At 41.6% G+C, this 20,837-nt stretch overlaps 1 protein-coding gene across 1 annotated transcript in view; it reads right to left on the reverse strand.

Moving 5' to 3' along the window:
* LOC308293553 (anoctamin-9) overlaps positions 1-20,837 on the reverse strand; it is a 60,697-nt gene that overhangs the window by 19,649 nt on the left and 20,211 nt on the right. The window contains exons 5-13 of the mRNA XM_080736125.1: positions 13,204-13,264; positions 12,590-12,646; positions 11,497-11,576; positions 8,969-9,103; positions 7,864-7,957; positions 5,642-5,702; positions 3,396-3,478; positions 2,800-2,904; positions 933-1,097 (exon numbers count right to left, since the gene is read on the reverse strand). Of these exons, the coding sequence (XP_080592251.1) occupies positions 933-1,097; positions 2,800-2,904; positions 3,396-3,478; positions 5,642-5,702; positions 7,864-7,957; positions 8,969-9,103; positions 11,497-11,576; positions 12,590-12,646; positions 13,204-13,264 (841 nt within the window). The remainder of the gene's footprint in view (positions 1-932; positions 1,098-2,799; positions 2,905-3,395; positions 3,479-5,641; positions 5,703-7,863; positions 7,958-8,968; positions 9,104-11,496; positions 11,577-12,589; positions 12,647-13,203; positions 13,265-20,837) is intronic.

The following is a 20,837-nucleotide window of genomic DNA, read 5'->3' on the forward strand; positions in this document are numbered from 1 at the left end:
AAATACAGTATCTGCAAACACATAAATTATAATCTTATGGCCGATAAATGTATTCTTTGGCCGGTAAAATGAAATCCTGCCGGAAACCCTGGTCTGTATATTCATTCATATTGTTGATAGATAATTATATTCACACGTGATAGATAATTCATGGGTCACACCGGCCATGTTGAGGACCAACGCAGGTGTTCTGATTGGCGTAGTGGAAATATCGGGACAGGCAGCTCAGTTTTCATTATTTTGGATCTTGACTCTAAAGCCTGATTACAGTTTACAGTTTACAGTTTACAGTTTAGGCATTTAGCAGACGCTTTTAATCCAAAGCGACTTACAATAAGCAGATAATACATCACTATAATAAACAAGATAACAAGTCAGAACATCATCAACAATATAGCAATTGCATATGAATATCAAAAAAACAATATAACCAGTAAAGAAAAGGATTCTAAAAGACCTAAAAACGAATGCTAACTAGCTTCATGTATGGTCATTGAGTGTTTCAGTAGTGCTATGGGTTTAGGCGGAGTCTGAAAAGGTGAGTCTTCAGTCCATGGCGAAAGCTAGGGAGTGAGTCCGTTGTTCTAAGTGTGACAGGGAGTTTATTCCACAACTTGGGGGCCAGGAGGGCAAATTGTCTAGGATGAGTGGATTTTTGTCCTGGAGTTTTTAGCGAAGGTTCTGTCAGCATCCCTGTGTTGGCTGATCTAAGTGAACGGGTGTGGGTGTAGGGGTTGATCAGGTCTTGGAGGTATGGAGGAGCCATACCATTGGCTGCTTTGAAGGTCAGCATCAGTGTTTTGTATTCAGTTATTCATGGTCGATGTATGTTTCGTTGTATTTGTACGACCGGGGTCACTCTGTGAACATAATGTATGATGACATCATACCCGTGTCATCACAGTGATGATGATGTAATGATGACGTCATACCCGTGTCATCACAGTGATGATGATGTAATGCAGGAAGGCTCCCAGCATCATGGCTCCGGTGTTGGAGTTGTCACTCAGGAACTGCCAGGAGCCCTCAGCCAATAGGACGGCTGCCATCACTCTGAACACCACCAATACATGGGTTAACCCTATGATCACCAGGATCTGGACACACACACACACACACACACACACACACACACACACACACACACACACACACACACACACACACACACACACACACACACACACACACACACACACACACACACACACACACCTTATATGAAAGTGCATCTCAATGATTTAGATTTACATAATAAAATGGTAAATGGTGCATTTATGTAGCACCTTTATCCAAGGCACTTTACAGAGAGTGCATTACATTCACCCATTCACACACACATTCATTACATTCACCCATTCACACACACATTCATTACATTCACCCATTCACACACACATTCATTACATTCACCCATTCACACACACATTCATTACATTCACCCATTCACACACACATTCATTACATTCACCCATTCACACACACATTCATTACATTCACCCATTCACACACACATTCATTACATTCACCCATTCACACACACATTCATTACATTCACCCATTCACACACACATTCATTACATTCACCCATTCACACACACATTCATTACATTCACCCATTCACACACACATTCATTACATTCACCCATTCACACACACATTCATTACATTCACCCATTCACACACACATTCATTACATTCACCCATTCACACACACATTCATTACATTCACCCATTCACACACACATTCATTACATTCACCCATTCACACACACATTCATTACATTCACCCATTCACACACACATTCACCAACCTGCTCATCAGGAGCAGTTAGGGGTTCAGAGTCTTGCTCAAGGACTCTTCAACACTGACTCTGGGGGAGCCCGGGATCCAACTGGGAACCCTTTGTGTTCTAAAGACGGTTGCTCTACCCCTGAGCCACTGCCGCCCCGTTATAAGTTAACATAATGACATCAACATCATAGTGACACAGACGAGGACCAGTAATATCTATCACAAGATATTATAATTCATAACTTCACCATCAGAGTAACACAGAGGAGGACCAGGGTACTGTATAATAACTATAATAAGTATAATAAGTATAATAAGTATAATAAGTATAATAAGTATAATAAGTTCACCATCATAGTGACACAGATGAGGACCAGGGTGCTGTACCATCATAGTAACACAGAGTACTGTATAATAAGTATAATAAGTATAATAAGTATAATAACGTTACCATCATAGTAACACAGATGAGGACCAGGGTACTGTATAATAAGTATAATAAGTATAATAAGTATAAGTATAATAAGTATAAGTATAATAAGTATAATAGGTCTACCATCATAGTAACACAGATGAGGACCAGGGTAATGTACCATCATAGTAACACAGAGTACTGTATAATAAGTATAATAAGTATAATAACGTTACCATCATAGTGACACAGATGAGGACCAGGGTACTGTATAATAAGTATAATAAGTATAATAAGTATAATAAGTATAATAAGTATAAGTATAATAAGTATAAGTATAATAAGTATAATAGGTCTACCATCATAGTAACACAGATGAGGACCAGGGTAATGTACCATCATAGTAACACAGAGTACTGTATAATAAGTATAATAAGTATAATAACGTTACCATCATAGTGACACAGATGAGGACCAGGGTACTGTATAATAAGTATAATAAGTATAATAACGTTACCATCATAGTGACACAGATGAGGACCAGGGTACTGTATAATAAGTATAATAAGTATAATAAGTATAATAACGTTACCATCATAGTGACACAGATGAGGACCAGGGTGCTGCGCAGGTAAGAGTGTTTGTACTGTCTGGGAGAACAGTTGGCATCGTTGACGATGTCCAGGATCAACTCCTCCTACAGAAATAAAACACACAGCACTGTTACAATTTATAAACACCATATTTTAAATATCCAACCATAAACGATTAAGCTTCATTCATAGTTCAGTCAGACAACTCTTGGATTGAATTTAGAGTATATTTTTATTTGAGCATAATCAAGCATAGATATATGGCATCATGGCTCAGTCTCTGTTCATTCCCTGTAATGAACATTTTAGTAAAGTGATGACAAATGGAATAACAGGGAATTCATTAAGAAACAGAGCCTACAGGTGGATGTTAGGGAGGCGGTGGGATTGCTACCGTAAACTTCATGGGCAGCAACTTCTCTGCCCCTCTTTCCCAAAAGGAAGGGCAGGGCAAAGAAACAAGGTTTTTTGTACTGTAATGTGGTTTAATGTAGTTTACTGTACTGTAGTTTACTGCCTCACACCCTAACAGAAGTGTTTGTGTAGCATATTGTACTGTACTGTAGATTACTGTACTGTAGTGTATATACCGTACCTCTTCCTCAGACCAGTCAGAAACCTTCCATTCACACACGTATGAAGCTCTGTGTCTCTTCCAGAACTCTAGGAACAGAGTGGCTGTAAAGATAACATATTATATACATTATACACTATATACTGTACATAACAGAACTCTAGGCACAGAGTGGCTGTGAGGAGATGATACAAGACGTTACTGTATATACAGTATACACTATAGAGACAACAACACATATTATATACACTATATATAATATGAACCTCCAGAACTCTAGGCACAGAGTGGCTGTTAGGAGACAATACAGCATATTTTACTGTATATACAGTTAAGGTTAAGGGACAATACAACATATTTTACTGTATATACAGTTAAGGTTAAGGGACAATACAACAGCGTTTTGATACTAAATGTTTCATGACGGTCACAAGAACTACTTCATAACAATCCTATAACATGTGTTTGTGTGCATGAGCGCCACACACGCACACACACACCAGAGATTCCGTTAGCCGGTATCTACCGGCCATTGGCCGGTTAAATGTTTCATTGGCCGGTAATTATAAAGTCCACCGGCCACCGTGGCCGGCTGAGAAAATGCCTCTTAGGCTATTTTATAATTTAATCTTATTATTCACATAATTATTTGTCTAAAGTAGTAAAGCTACAACCATTAAAACCTATCATAATTTTAAATTTGTATCATGTTCTGTCTTCTGAGTCTGACGACAGCGGAGCTGCTTCATGCTGCGCTGTTAGAGGTGGGACTTTCGCGAACGAATCAAGTCTTTTGAACGGCTCTTTGAAATGAACGGTTCACAGTAGGGAGCCGTTCCTGAACAGTGGTGGGAAAAGCACGCTAGTCTTTTGAACGGCTCTTTGAAAGGAACGGATCCCAGAGATCCGGCTCACTTCAAATAGCCATAAATCCCATATCTATGTTACGTGCATTGGAAATATAGGAGCTTCAAGCTCACAACAAGTCGAAACGCGCATCGCTGTGAGCTTGTATGTCTGCTATTTTAGACACGCACACGGCCTTACGGAGAAGCACACATCACGTTTCACAGCTCCGTCAAGTTGATAGCCTTACATTAATGCGCTAGTGTTATAATCAGAACAGAACTGGGGTTCTAGACCAAGCTGGACCCAGAGTAGACGATAATGAAAAAGGGACCCGAACTCTGTGGAATCGTGGATATTATAATGACTTTCTGATCGCATGGATGTGAACCCATCGTGGTCAAAGCAACAGAGGCAAGTTAGTAACCTTCCTTGCACCAACATAACATTAACAAAACAAAACAAAATAAATGTTGTGTGTTTGCATATAAAGGTTTCATGAGACAGTGAAGCCAAAATCATATAGAATACAATTAACTTATTAATTTGTAGGCCACGTAGTCTACTGTGTGGCAGGGCGCGCAAACGGTTCGCTTGTGTTGCGCGCCCACTTTAACCTATTCACTTCTTTATACTACTACATAACATAAGTAGTAAGGATATTATTTTGTTAACTCAGGAACAGATTGCAATTGCATCTGTGATAAAGAGCAATTAAGGAAGCCCAGCGCTAACATAAAATGGGGTAATTATTATGTGCACCATGCACATACAGTATCTCATCTGCAAACACGTGTGACGTTCAATATAATATGGCCGATAAATTAATTGATTGGCCGGTAAACTATAATCCTGCCGGCCACGGTGGCCGGCCCCAAAAATGCCTAGCGGAAACCCTGACACACACACACACACACACACACACACACACACACACACACACACACACACACACACACACACACACACACACACACACACACACACACACACACACACACACACACACACACGAGGAATGGTGTTTCCATATGTTTTACGCAGTGATTCCTCTGTTCATTTGACAGTTTTCAGACAAACTATATGAACCATCCAGCAATATCAAAATGATTTGTCAATATTATTGTAGATGGTACAGAAGTCATATTTTTTTCTGATTGCTAAATATTTGAACCCTTCCCACAATATACAGTTAATAAACACCCTGAATAAAAGTTGTTGACATTATTTGTCAATAATGAGAATGTCAAGAATTTAATTATTAACAAGATTAATGTGAATGAATGTGGACATCATAATATTGATACCACACACATCCATACAAAGACACATTCAAATGCATACACACACATACATCCATACAGTATACCTCAGTCATTCATATGCATGCATTTACTGATGATAACATGAATAAAACTCACCCCATACGGCCATGAACATGGCAAACAGCACAGTCCCATTGTTGTCAAAGAGTAGGTTCACCTGTACACACCAATCAATCAATCAATCAATCAATCAATCAATCAATAACCTGTGCAGATATAAAACACCATGGACACTAAACTAATAAAATAGGTCAGTTGCTTGTCTGGTTTTCTGTGTCACACACACACACACACACACACACACACACACACACACACACACGCACACGCACACGCACAAGCACAAGCACACACACACCATTGTGTGTGCCCTTTTTGTTTTGTTTAGTTTTTTACTTTATCGTTTTGTTTTTAATCAACAGAGTCAGATTGTTGTATCTTCACATTGCAAAAAGGAAACACTGTGGGACCTGCAAACGCATTTCATTTGTGTCTAAAAATGAGAGCATTTATTTTTAGTCAGAGACTATGAATAAACGTGTATTTACGTGAACTTTACATGTGAAAGGGAGGATGCTGGCATTCCTGTGTCTGCGACCGTGTTCCTCTCCACCCATCTTCACAAGCATGTTGTTGTGTTTACACAGAGCCACTTTAAACATTATTTAATGCTTTAACTATTCAAGATTTCTCTTGCAAATATATCTTTTTAAAAGCGAACATTTGTAACTCAAATATTTGCCAAATATTTGGGGGTCCCTGGAACAACATATTTTGAGAATACATAGGCTACTGTATGTCTGCAGCTCAGATGTAAACAGAAATATCACGTGGATTATACGCAAACTTTTGACTAAACTAAAGTTCATATTTATGATATGAAAACCATGCTCCTGTGACTTAAACAATGTACACCCTTTGAATGTTTGTTGACTGTTTAATTATCTTCTGCTGTCTTGGCTACAGACAGCAGTGCTGCGGTGAGAGACGTCAGCGTAGAGTTGTTGCTTTTAAAAGTTGACATGCAATTAAACATTTCAGTCTTTTCTCTTTAAAGTTGTTTATTTTGTCTTGCACCAGCGACTAGGCTACTGGATCTGCAGCATCTCTCTGTGATACATTAGCGTTGTGCTCCGTGTGTACAGATAGACCATACAGGAGTGTTGCCATTTATTTTGTCAATTCAAATAAGCATGTCGTCATGCTGTCATGTAGTTAACGGTTCATTGCTTTTAAATGTTCTAAAGATATTGTATGGCTCTGTTGCACTGCACTGTAATGTAATGTAATGTAATGTCATGTAATGTAATGTAATGTAATGTAATGTGCTCTAAATCAGCAATGAATGTTTCTCCTCTAATGATGCCATTCTGCTTTTGCACCGTGGGGATTGGCTGCCTTTCCTGGATGGAATAAAGTCCTGACCCACGCATCACTAGTACAGGTGTAATAATAGTGTTTTATAATACCTTAGCATATGTACATGTGTCATAATAAACATGTGTAATATAATACCTTAGCATATGTGACTGAGCATGACACTGGGGCAGTCATTTCGGAAGCCACTACTTTAGACCACAGCTGAAATTACTTTATTTTATTTCTTTTTTCTAAAATGCGATAAAGCCACAAAAGCATTTCATAAATATCAGGCTACATTTCACTTAAACGCCAGAGCTTAACTCTGCATGTAAATAAGACTTTTTTTAATTAATGTGAGAGATCGGGACATAATTCTGTTGGTCCTCCCAAATTTTGAACTTGAATATCTCAAAAGTAGTATTTCAGCATGGCATCATTCTATAAGCCATATCTTCAAAACTGTTGGGTCAATCTTCAAAAAAAAAATTCAATGACTAGCCGTCAGCCGCGCTGGGACACATATGTGGGGGTAATAACTTTTAGGAAGGAGATGCCAGCACTCACTTTAGAATGAAATCTTTGTCTTTGCCCCAGCAGCACAGCCGCAAACAACAGACGTTTCGACCTGTCTGGGTCTTCCTCAGCGTGTATCAGATACACACTGAGGAAGACCCAGACGGGTCCAAACGTCTGTTGTTTGTTTCTAAAGTGAGTGCTGGCATCTCCTTTCTAAAAGTTAATTCGTTCCCTGAGCCGTGCACCCAAGACAAGTATTTGATGGAACTGTGTTTGACGAGTGCTCCTCTCTCTCTCTTCTGAGGTGTAATAACTTTACCTTAGCATATGTACATGTGTCATAACTTTACCTTAGCATATGTACATGTGTAATATAATACCTTAGCATATGTACATGTGTAATATAATACCTTAGCATATGTACATGTGTAATATAATACCTTAGCATATGTACATGTGTCCGACAGCTGCCAAACTTTGCATTTCTTGTCGCAGAGCGGACACATGACCGTCTTAGCTTCACACACCTCCTTTCTGCAAGACAACCATCATAACAGTTAATGTTTTACTGTTAAAACCTCCTTTCTGTAAGAAAACCATCATAACAGTTCATGTTTTACTGTTAAAACCTCCTTTCTGTAAGACAACCATCATAACAGTTCATGTTTTACTGTTAAAACCTCCTTTCTGTAAGACAACCATCATAACAGTTCATGTTTTACTGTAAAAACCTGCTTTCTGTAAGACAACCATCATAACAGTTCACTCATTGTACTGTAAAACATTTACCTTTTTACATGTCACCACACAACTGAGTATAAATGGAGACTTAAAGTCAGGGCAACACATGTGACTTCCACTGACCACTGAGAAGGACTTTCTGACTCCTGTCTATTCATTTCATCAGAGCCACAACATGAAGGATGCATTTTATCAATACTCTTATCTGTTCTCTAGACAACAATATCAGGTGTTTATTAATGAATGGAACACACATGAGAGGAGAGGAGGTGAAGAAGGTTTTATTTTAACTCATTTAACGCTGATCCCGAGTATACTCGTGAAATATACTCGAGTATTTAGAGTGCCGATCCCGAGTATACTCGCGTAAAATACTGTATATAGAGTAACGCCGGTTCTCCTACCCTACGGTCCGTTGGAAGGTCCTGGCAGGCTGGCACGATCGGCCTCGCCGAATCATCATCATCACGGATCCACGTGCACAAAATAGTAATTCCTTAACATGGAGGCCGACGGTGGATCTCATCTTTAATGTCCATTTTCTCCAAACAACACTTTTAAAGCCAAGGATGGCATTAGATTCTCGCTACAATAACGTAATAACAAAGGCAACGATCGGCCATTTTAGCAACGGCATGGGGTGACGATCGCTTCCGTTGTATGACGTCATGACGTCAAACCGGAAGTGTTTACGCAATGGCCTTCTGGCCTTCAAAATAAGAGAATGGCAGCGTATGGAGCCTGCGAGAGGCACGCTGGACATTTAACCCGTTCATGTCTGGAGCACTAAATGGGTTAACTCACATTAGAGGAGAGGTGTTAAAGAAGGCCAGGCCGTACAGGAACACGATGACTCCGATGAGAGCAGCAGGGATGAGGAGGTAGGTGTACCATCCTAACCACAGGTAGTATAGAGCTACCTTCTCCCCAAAGTAGTTCCTATAGGCACACACACCACGCACGCACGCACGCACGCACGCACGCACGCACCCACACACACACACACACACCACGCACGCACGCACGCACACGCGCACGCACGCACACACACATACACGCACGCACGCACACACACACAATTCAATTCAATTCAATTCAAAGGGCTATATTGGCATGATGCTATATTGTACATAATGCAATACAATACAACACAATCGGAACAAAATATGTACAGGTGAAAACAGTTTTCATGCATCATGTGTAGGCACTAGGCAGAGCAGGGAATGTTTTTTAAGGTGGTTGGGTTCCATTTGATGTCCTTCTCCTATCACAGCAGCTCACGAATCTTGCTGCTGTGTTTGCACATTGTTTTACTTCACCCACCAGGTATGGGAGTTTTTAATCATTGGTTGTGTTTTCAACTCTCCTTGATGTGTGAAGTATGTGTGTCTCACACACACATACACAGATTGAAGCCTCTGTAATGTCCATAAACTAGTTGTTAGGTCTGCAGATTGAAGCCTCTGTAATGTCCATAAACTAGTTGTGAGGCCTGCAGATTGAAGCCTCTGTAATGTCCATAAACTAGTTGTGAGAGGTCTGCAGATTGAATCCTCTGTAATGTCCATAAACTAGTTGTGAGGTCTGCAGATTGAAGCCTCTGCAATGTCCATAAACTAGTTGTGAGGTCTGCAGATTGACACCTCTGTAATGTCCATAAACTAGTTATGAGAGGTCTGCAGATTGAAGCCTCTGTAATGTCCATAAACTAGTTGTGAGAGGCCTGCAGATTGAAGCCTCTGTAATGTCCATAAACTAGTTGTGAGACCTGCAGATTGAAGCCTCTGTAATGTCCATAAACTAGTTGTGAGACCTGCAGATTGAAGCCTCTGTAATGTCCATAAACTAGTTGTGAGGCCTGCAGATTGAAGCCTCTGTAATGTCCATAAACTAGTTGTGAGGTCTGCAGATTGAAGCCTCTGTAATGTCCATAAACTAGTTGTGAGGCCTGCAGATTGAAGCCTCTGTAATGTCCATAAACTAGTTGTGAGGCCTGCAGATTGATGCCTCTGTAATGTCCATAAACTAGTTGTGAGGCCTGCAGATTGAAGCCTCTGTAATGTCCATAAACTAGTTGTGAGGCCTGCAGATTGAGGCCTCTGTAATGTCCATAAACTAGTTATGAGGCCTGCAGATTGAAGCCTCTGTAATGTCCATAAACTAGTTGTGAGGCCTGCAGATTGAAGCCTCTGTAATGTCCATAAACTAGTTGTGAGGCCTGCAGATTGAGGCCTCTGTAATGTCCATAAACTAGTTGTGAGGCCTGCAGATTGAAGCCTCTGTAATGTCCATAAACTAGTTGTGAGGTCTGCAGATTGAGGCCTCTGTAATGTCCATGAACTAGTTGTGAGGCCAGCAGATTGAAGCCTCTGTAATGTCCATAAACTAGTTGTGAGGCCAGCAGATTGAAGCCTCTGTAATGTCCATAAACTAGTTGTGAGGCCTGCAGATTGAAGCCTCTGTAATGTCCATAAACTAGTTGTGAGAGGCCTGCAGATTGAAGCCTCTGTAATGTCATAAACTAGTTGTGAGAGGCCTGCAGATTGAGGCCTCTGTAATGTCCATAAACTAGTTGTGAGGCCTGCAGATTGAAGCCTCTGTAATGTCCATAAACTAGTTGTGAGGCCTGCAGATTGAAGCCTCTGTAATGTCCATAAACTAGTTGTGAGGCCTGCAGATTGAAGCCTCTGTAATGTCCATAAACTAGTTGTGAGAGGCCTGCAGATTGAAGCCTCTGTAATGTCCATAAACTAGTTGTGAGGCCTGCAGATTGAAGCCTCTGTAATGTCCATAAACTAGTTGTGAGGCCTGCAGATTGAAGCCTCTGTAATGTCAGAAACTAGTTGTGAGGCCTGCAGATTGAAGCCTCTGTAATGTCCATAAAGTTGTGAGGCCTGCAGATCGAAGCCTCTGTAATGTCCAAAAACTAGTTGTGAGGCCTGCAGATTGAAGCCTCTGTAATGTCCATAAACTAGTTGTGAGGCCTGCAGATCGAAGCCTCTGTAATGTCCATAAACTAGTTGTGAGGCCTGCAGATTGAAGCCTCTGTAATGTCATAAACTAGTTGTGAGAGGCCTGCAGATTGCAGGAATGCTTTAAGTTCAGTTTCTGTGATAATTGTCAGCACATTATGGAGATGATTCTGAAACACATGTTGTTGTTGAGTTTCCCTAAGCTGTGTGCATCTATACTGATTGTTTGTGTTCAAGAATGTCTTGTTAAGATGTAATCTGACAGCGGTGAGGGGCTGGGATGTTAGTGTGTGTGCGTGTGGGTGTGCATGTGGGTGTGCGTGTGGGTATGCGTTTGTGTGCGACTGTGTGCGTATCAACCTGACTTTGGTGATTGGTTGTCCCTGTAGGATGGCGGTCCAGCGCGCCCAGCTGTCCTTCAAATCTTTCTGCTTCTTTTTCTGGAACACAAAGAAGAGAAGAGCAGTTCAGACACAGCACAGCACAGCGCAGCGCAGCACAGCACAGCACAGCACAGCACAGCACAGCACAGCACAGCACAGACCTTCAGTCACTATACAAACACACACACACGCACGCACGATTCAGTCATCATAAGTTGATGACTTCATTGTAGAGTAAACAACACATAGTTATTATTAGCTGTCGTAGGTTTCACATCACTATGATGACAATGGACGAACAACACTTCACAGAGAGAGAGAGAGAGAGAGAGAGAGAGAGAGAGAGAGAGAGAGAGAGAGAGAGAGAGAGAGAGAGAGTGAGAGAGCCTCTCATCATTGTGTTCTATCATTAGTGTGGGCGAGTTACAATCCAAACAACAGGAAACAATAGCAGTGTTTACTCAGTGTGGTTGTAAAGTCCTAGGATGCTTCATACAACATTCTGTTCTCTCTGACACCTGCTTTAAACCCTGCTCTCAATAGTGGTTTCCATAAAGATGTTTTTACGCATTAAGGCTTTTGCGCATAAATCTTTTTATGGAAACACTTCAAAATTCGAGTAAACTCTCATTATTTGCAAAAGCATTTATGCGCTTGGAGGAGGTTGGATTTTAAGGCTTTATCGAAAAAACGTAATGCGCACAAGGGAAATGGAAACACTAAGCGAACAGGTTGTGAATTAAAATGAATTGAACTTGCATGATATGGATTTGGCTGAAGGGAGCTACCAACTTGTTAGCGCTGTGTTCCCCACTACTGTGTTTATTATACAGCGTTGTTGTGTGCAAGCCTCGTCCGTCACATCACACAAGTAAATCCTGACTAACACTTTGTCTAAAAAAATCTAAATCTTCTACAAACAACAAGATGTCAGAGATTAGTTTAGAGGGTCCAACGTTTCTCCTCCCCTGCTATGCGTGCAAGTGTGTGTGTGTGTGTGTGTGTGTGTGTGTGTGTGTGTGTGTGTGTGTGTGTGTGTGTGCGTGCGTGCGTGCGTGCGTGTGCCTCACCTCGTGTAAGCAGAACTTTGCTTCAAAAACCTTCTTCTTCATCAGTTCCCGGAGGTCCTCTTCATGGCCTGATTGATTGATTGATTGATTGATTGTTGATTGATTGACAGGTGACAGATCACAGAGCATAACTGACAGTAATTAGTTCTAATTAACTGACAACATATTTTAGATTGTAATTACAGAAAATAAAGGATGAGAGTTCAAATGTTATCATTTACTTCTTTCTATCGTTTTAGAGATTTTAATGATTTTGATTTCAGTGGGTGGGGGCATGCGTACAAGTGGCTAAATATGTCTTTTTAGACACAATAAGCCCATTCCCAAGATGCACTGGAATCTTTCATGGGCAGATGTGACTTATGGAGGCTGGTAGTGTTACTGTAAATAGTAATAAAGACATGGCTGGTTTATTGCGTCTAAAAAGACATATTTAGCCACTTGTACGCATGCCCCCACCCACTGAACTCGCTAAACGTGCCAAAACAATAGAAAGCAGTAAGTGAAAACATTTTAACACTCATCTTTTCTTTTCTCTAATTACAATCTAAAATATGAACCCTTGTTGTAAAAAAAAACATGCTGCTCTCACCTGATTGGTCGGTCTTAACGAGCTCTCCTGCGTGGTTGGTCCTGATGAAGGTGTGATGGAGGATGAAGTGAACGATCCTTATCCTGAAACAAACACAACACAACTCTGTCTGTATTACCAGTAAGACGCCCTAAAGGGCGAGGTTGCACCACAGTTACCCACTGAAGATTGTTACTCCATATATGGAGTTACCCGACACATCCAGCTACCTTATCTAGGTCTCTCCTAATCAACTCCATATTTGGACCAAGGACAATCTACAGCTCCATATATGGAGCCAGCGAGGACATCTAGTGCTGACATCAGTCTGATGGTCTCTGATGTCACACAGCCAAGTTATAAAAGCTGGCTCAGATGCAAGCAGTATCATTGTGATGTCAGAGTGACAAAGAAGAGTGACAAATGAATGAGGGATTTTGAGTGACTGACAGGATCTCGTCGCAGTCATACTAAGTAGCGACCTACGGTCACAAATTATTATTATTATTATTTACAATATAAAGAACACAGCAAATCCGTTGTCCTGAATTATGTTTAGAAACCATAGTCTTATATTTCATTCAGATTTAGAAGCACATCTCACTGAGAGAGCATTCTGAACATGATAACAATACCATATGGAACATGTAATGTCCTGTCCAAGAACGGGTCCACATTATTGTGTATCATTATATTATGCTTTAACTATTGAAAAATAGCAGATATACAAGCTCACAGCGCTGTGAGCTTGTAGATCTGCTATTTTTGAAAAATCGTGAAAATTAGAATTTTGACCAGATTCTATAAGTGTCTTTTGAATCCTTCTAAGATTTTTTTGAAAAAATCAAACCTCGGTTCGAAGTGGAGCGGTGAATTTGAGCAGCTGTACCCTATGTGAGTGAGCGAGTGAGTGAGTAAACTGTGCCTGTGAGTGAGTGGTGAGTGTGCCTGGCCTGCACAAAACAGCGCCCCTCCTTTAACTAGTGTGTTGTGTGTGGCCACTCAAGGTATTGCCAGGCTACGGACATGGCCAGCCAGCCACCCACCCAGCCAGCCAGCCAGCCACCCAGCCACCCACATACCCACGGACATACCTGTCTATTGGGAGCGCTTTCACCGCTCCAAAAAACTATATTTCTATGTCAGCAATCTGGCCAGCCATCGTCAAAGAAAAGGTCCTTTTCACTTAACCGGAGCTCAGTTAGTCTGTTCTTGTAGAGACTACTATGTCAGTGGTTCTCAAACCTTTTCATGTGAAGGACCCCCAAAATTATATTTATTTGGCCACGGACCCACATCTCAAAATATCTAGTTCCAGGGACCCCCCAGAAGCAAAATTTGAGTTACAAACGTTCACTTTGAAAATACATATATTCAAAGATTTGCACACATTTTCACGACTTTTTCAAAAATAGCAGATCTACAAGCTCACAGCGAGCTTGTATATCTGCTATTTTTCACTGGTTAAAGCATTCAATAATTCTAGGCCTAAATGGGTTAAAGGAAGGATCTCCCCGTCACACTAAGGGAGATCCCCACATTCTCAGCTTTTAAAGGTCAGCAGAAACAGTGGTTGAAGAGGAACCAGTCTTGTGTTGTGATCATGTGTGATGTGTCGGTCCACAATAGAGTAGCTCTGTCCTAGAATTAGTTTAAACCTTTTCTCTTTTTCTTTTCTACTTTACTATTTGTTGATGTTTGGGGACTACGGACGAAAATGTGCATCTTGCTAAATCCGGTGTATTTACATTGCTTCATGTAATGTTCATTAATTTGCATGGTCCTGTCTAAATTAACAAATGAATGACATGAAATTAAAAACTGCTGAGCTAAGCTCAAAATGTGTGTCATGGTGACACATTGTGTGACCTTATAGATCGTCTGTTATTGAAATATGTGAATATTGAAAATGTTGACACGGCCAAACAGAGAGAGACGGCACGATGGAAGTAGGGATGTGACGATAAGCAATATTATCGTTTATCGTGATAAAAAACACTCACGATAATCGTATCGTGGAGATTTAATTTATCGTGATATCGTCCTCCGTCATGCACTGGGATCAATTCACCTTTTATTTGCTAAGCTGCATATCTGGTACCATTTAAACCCTCTATAATTGGTAAAAGGTACTTATAATATACGTACTTGATACAGTCTTTTATTCCACTCTATCAAATGTCTTAGCCAAAAAATAGCACATCTACAAGCTCACAACGCGTTGCAATGCGACACATTGTGAGCTTGTAGAATAATGGATTTTGATTATTGCAATAATATTGTAAATCACGATTTCTTTTGTCACAATAATCGTGATATGACATTTTCATATATCGTCCCATCCCTAGATGGAAGTGGTTGTCAAAATGACATTCCTTTTATAAGTGTGGTGTTTTGAGAACACGGTAGCAGCACAGAAAAATCCCCCAAAAGAACCGACAGGGAAATGAAAATGAAATGCAAATAAAATATGATTGACTCATCCAGTCTACCAGTTAAACCAGTCAGACGGCTACAGTATGCAGCTCTCCTCTGGATAAAAGCAGCCGTCTTCACTTTTTACTGCTTTAATCTGTCAACAGATGCTAAGAGAAATCACCTGAAGGATGTTAGAGAAAACACCAACAGCTTTACACACTGAACACTGGAATGTTCATACAACTCTGGGTGTACAAGTGACTGAAATGGACTTTAAATGGTTAAATAAATACTTGTTTGATTTGTTGTGACACTGACACCACCATCGGAAATACATGCCTCCGATACTGGTGTCTGTGAGTCTATGCAACCATCCCATACTCTGTGAGTATGCTAGTCTATGCAACCATCCCATACTCTGTGAGTATGCTAGTCTATGCAACCATCCCATACTCTGTGAGTATGCTAGTCTATGCAACCATCCCATACTCTGTGAGTATGCAAGTCTATGCAACCATTCCACACTCATCCCACACTCCCAAGCTCGCAGCGCGGCACTGAGTGCCACACTGCAAGCTTGTAGATCTGCTATTTTTGAAAAATCATGATTTTTATGTGCAAATCTTTGAATATGTATATTTTTAAAGCGAACATTTGTAACTCAATTCTATGCTTCAGGGGGGTCCCTGGAACAACATATTTTGAGACGGGGGTCCGCGGCAAAATACATGTAATTTTGGGGGTCCTTGACCGGAAAAAGTTTGAGAACCACTGATTTAAGACATTTATAGAATCAGGTCAAAATATTCAAAGACTTTCTTTTCACTATTTATCAAAATAGCAGATCTACAAGCTCGCAGCGCAGCACTCAGCCTTTAGTGACAGACAGGGCAACAGGAGGAGACACCATCACCTCTGGGGTTTTAACCAGCTTAGTGGCCTTGTGGTTAGAGTGTCCTGAGACTGGGAGGTCGGGTTCCAACCCCGGTCGGGTCATACCAAAGACTCCCAGTGCCTCCTGCTTGGCACTCAGCATCAAGGGTTGGATTGTGCCAGGGGGTGTACAGTACTGGTACATCAAGCTGCCTCGCACTACAGGACAAAAAAAAAAAAAAAGCGATCCATTTCCTCTCCCCCAAAATTTGGGGGACCAATCAGGGCCCAGCATTGGTCTGGTCTGAACTCCCGAACGGCCGGTTCATTCCCAGCCGGTCCAGGCCGGCCATTAGGAAAAAAAATGTCGGGCAGAAACCTTGTATCTCCAAGTTTCAAATGTGTACATTTTTTTCACAAAGCAAAGCTCTGCTTCATCATACAATGCCGTCGCAAAAAAAGTAGTGAAAACAGCAGATCTACAAGCACACAACGCCTCGCACCGCGAAGCGTTGTGTGCTTGTAGATCGGCTGTTTTCACTAGTTTAAATTTTTTAAATGATAAATACAAAACAAACAGTTTTGGACATACAAGGTTTCCACCCGACAACGACGAAATATAACTCATGTAATTGGCCCACTGGCTTGTCACTTTGTCACAAATCTTTGAGTAGCAGCAGCGCTATAGAGAGAGATCTCTCTCTATAGCGCGCAATGAGGGCCTCTCCAACTCTTTTTCCCGGGCTGAATCAGGGGCCCAGCACGTCCCTGCTACAGGAGATGGTCCTGACCCCTGACCTATGAGCCTCATGGCTCCACAAGGCTTACTTATTGTTATTGATTGCGTGACCTTATTTACAGTTCATTATGTTGTTCATCTTATGATATTCATATCTGTACCTTATGATACATTATGATATGTGTTCATCTTATGATATTCATATCTGTGCCTTATGATACATTATGATATGTGACGATAGCTTGTAAGAGTCTAGATGTCTTATGATACATTATGATATGTGACGATAGCTTGTAAGAGTCTAGTAGATGTCTTATGATACATTATGATATGTGACGATAGCTTGTAAGAGTCTAGTAGATGTCTTATGATACATTATGATATGTGACGATAGCTTGTAAGAGTCTAGAGTCTTACTAGGCCTGATAGATATTATGATACATCATGATATGTGACGATAGCTTGTAAGAGTCTAGAGTCTTACTAGGCCTGAGAGATATTGTTTTGGTGAAGCCTATCTTGTCATGGTTCAGCTGGTCCTCGAAGCAGCAAAAGTAGAACTGTGATCTCTGACTTCCTGGCATAACTACCGTACCACTGATATGAGTGTTATTGTACTTCTCCCCATCATGTCATGTACATAAAGCATATCACCACCTAGAACAGGGGTCTTCAACAGGGGGTCCGGGACCCCTAGGGGGTCCCCAGAGTTACTAAAGGGGGTCCTCCAAATCTTTGTGTGATAGAAACTTTTTTTTTCTCCTTTTTAACCACTTGAACCCTAGCGTCCATATTCTGAGAACTTTAGCCAAAAATAGCTGATCTACAAGCTGCGAGGCGTTGTGAGCTTGTAGATCGGCCATTTTTGGCAAAGAGCTTTGGTGTAGAGGGGGAAAAGAGCAGACTAAGTGCAGAATGAAAAGTCAAGTTTATTAAGTATTGACGGTTCAAGTGGTTAAATATCTGAAAACACAAATTGAAATGAATCCAAAATACACTGATGATTGTGCTGTCAAACAATGAAACTATACAGAATCCATGAACAGGTTGTGGGGGTCCCTGCTTCATCTCTCTCTCAACGAAGGGGTCCTTGGCCTGAAAACGTTGGAAGACCCCACAACAATTCCACAACACCATCCTCTGGATGGGTCGTGCCAGTCCACTGTGCCACTGCTTTTTAGTATTGTCTTTTTTTAGCGGGCAAGTGTTTTAGATATTATGTAGTTTTCTATAGGGTATTTTTATTATATTTTATTATATTTATTTCGCCATGTCCAGGACCTGGGTAACAAATTTCGTTTTGTACTTGTACTGAATGACAAATAAACTCCTTGAACCTTGAACCTTGAGAAGTGTAGGGAGGAGCCAGGCATTCAAAACAAACAATCAAAGCTTCAAATGAATTCTAAAATGAACAAGGAGATCTGCTCCTACTGGAGACCAGCCAAGAGGAGGTGAGGTCATGATATCATGAGGTCATGTGATCACCTTTTCTCTCTTTCCTGTGAGGGCGAGCAGCTGGTATTTGGCAGCAGCTGCCAGAGCCTGAATGATGAGCACTGCATTCCAGCATGGAGGAATTACAGTAATGGAGTCTCTAGGATATTAATGTGTGAACTACAGTAAAGGAGTCTCTACGATATTAATGTGTGAATTACAGAAGGTACCAGGCCTGGAATTTCATCATTTTAGGAGCAAGGCACCACTTGACCTTTGGTGTTGTCCATTTTTTGAGGGCACAAAGGCCAAATGCCAGGGCAGACAGGTCTTTACAATCTGATTCATGCTCAGCCCTGTTTAAAAATGGGGACTCAACAAAAGACACCGGTGTCTACATGACCAGAAAGAGACACCGGTGTCTACATGACCAGAAAGAGACAGAGGAGAAAGTGGTCCAGTCAGCTGGGGCATTAAGGCCACTGTGGCCTCTGGGCATGCTATTCCCCCTCCTCAGTGACGCAATGCCCTGCCAGCCTCATCCTCTGTCAGTGTGACCTGTGTCTCCCTACACACCCATGTTCCTTCTCTCTATGTGACCTGTGCCTCCCTACACCCCCATGTTTCTACTCTCTCTCTATGTGACCTGTGTCTCCCTACACACCCATGTTTCTTCTCTCTCTCTCTGTGTAACCTGTGTCTCCCTACACACCCATGTTCCTTCTCTCTATGTGACCTGTGTCTCCCTACACACCCATGTTCCTTCTCTCTATGTGACCTGTGTCTCCCTACACACCCATGTTCCTTCTCTCTATGTGACCTGTGTCTCCCTACACACCCATGTTTCTTCTCTCTCTATGTGACCTGTGTCTCCCTACACACCCATGTTCCTTCTCTCTATGTGACCTGTGTCTCCCTACACACCCATGTTCCTTCTCTCTATGTGACCTGTGTCTCCCTACACACCCATGTTTCTTCTCTCTCTATGTGACCTGTGTCTCCCTACACACCCATGTTCCTTCTCTCTATGTGACCTGTGTCTCCCTACACACCCATGTTCCTTCTCTCTATGTGACCTGTGTCTCCCTACACACCCATGTTCCTTCTCTCTATGTGTGACCTGTGCCTCCCTACACACCCATGTTCCTTCTCTCTCTATGTGACCTGTGTCTCCCTACACACCCATGTTCCTTCTCTCTATGTGACCTGTGTCTCCCTACACACCCATGTTTCTTCTCTCTATGTGACCTGTGTCTCCCTACACACCCATGTTTCTTCTCTCTCTATGTGACCTGTGTCTCCCTACACACCCATGTTCCTTCTCTCTCTATGTGACCTGTGTCTCCCTACACATCCATGTTTCTTCTCTCTATGTGACCTGTGTCTCCCTACACACCCATGTTCCTTCTCTCTCTATGTGACCTGTGTCTCCCTACACATCCATGTTTCTTCTCTCTCTATGTGACCTGTGTCTCCCTACACATCCATGTTTCTTCTCTCTCTATGTGACCTGTGTCTCCCTACACATCCATGTTTCTTCTCTCTCTATGTGACCTGTGTCTCCCTACACATCCATGTTTCTTCTCTCTCTATGTGACCTGTGTCTCCCTACACACCCATGTTCCTTCTCTCTCTATGTGACCTGTGTCTCCCTACACATCCATGTTTCTTCTCTCTATGTGACCTGTGTCTCCCTACACATCCATGTTTCTTCTCTCTATGTGACCTGTGTCTCCCTACACACCCATGTTTCTTCTCTCTCTATGTGACCTGTGTCTCCCTACACACCCATGTTTCTTCTCTCTCTATGTGACCTGTGTCTCCCTACACACCCATGTTCCTTCTCTCTCTATGTGACCTGTGTCTCCCTACACATCCATGTTTCTTCTCTCTATGTGACCTGTGTCTCCCTACACACCCATGTTTCTTCTCTCTCTATGTGACCTGTGTCTCCCTACACATCCATGTTTCTTCTCTCTCTATGTGACCTGTGTCTCCCTACACATCCATGTTTCTTCTCTCTCTATGTGACCTGTGTCTCCCTACACATCCATGTTTCTTCTCTCTATGTGACCTGTGTCTCCCTACACATCCATGTTTCTTCTCTCTATGTGACCTGTGTCTCCCTACACCCCCATGATGTTTCCATTCCATCATTCATATCATTCTAGTGTAAACTGACGGCTCCATCCAGGGCCTCTTCCTGTGCT

The sequence above is a fragment of the Nannobrachium achirus genome (assembly GCF_963921795.1).
Source record: "Nannobrachium achirus genome assembly, chromosome: 11".
Taxonomy (NCBI): Eukaryota; Metazoa; Chordata; class Actinopteri; order Myctophiformes; family Myctophidae; genus Nannobrachium; species Nannobrachium achirus.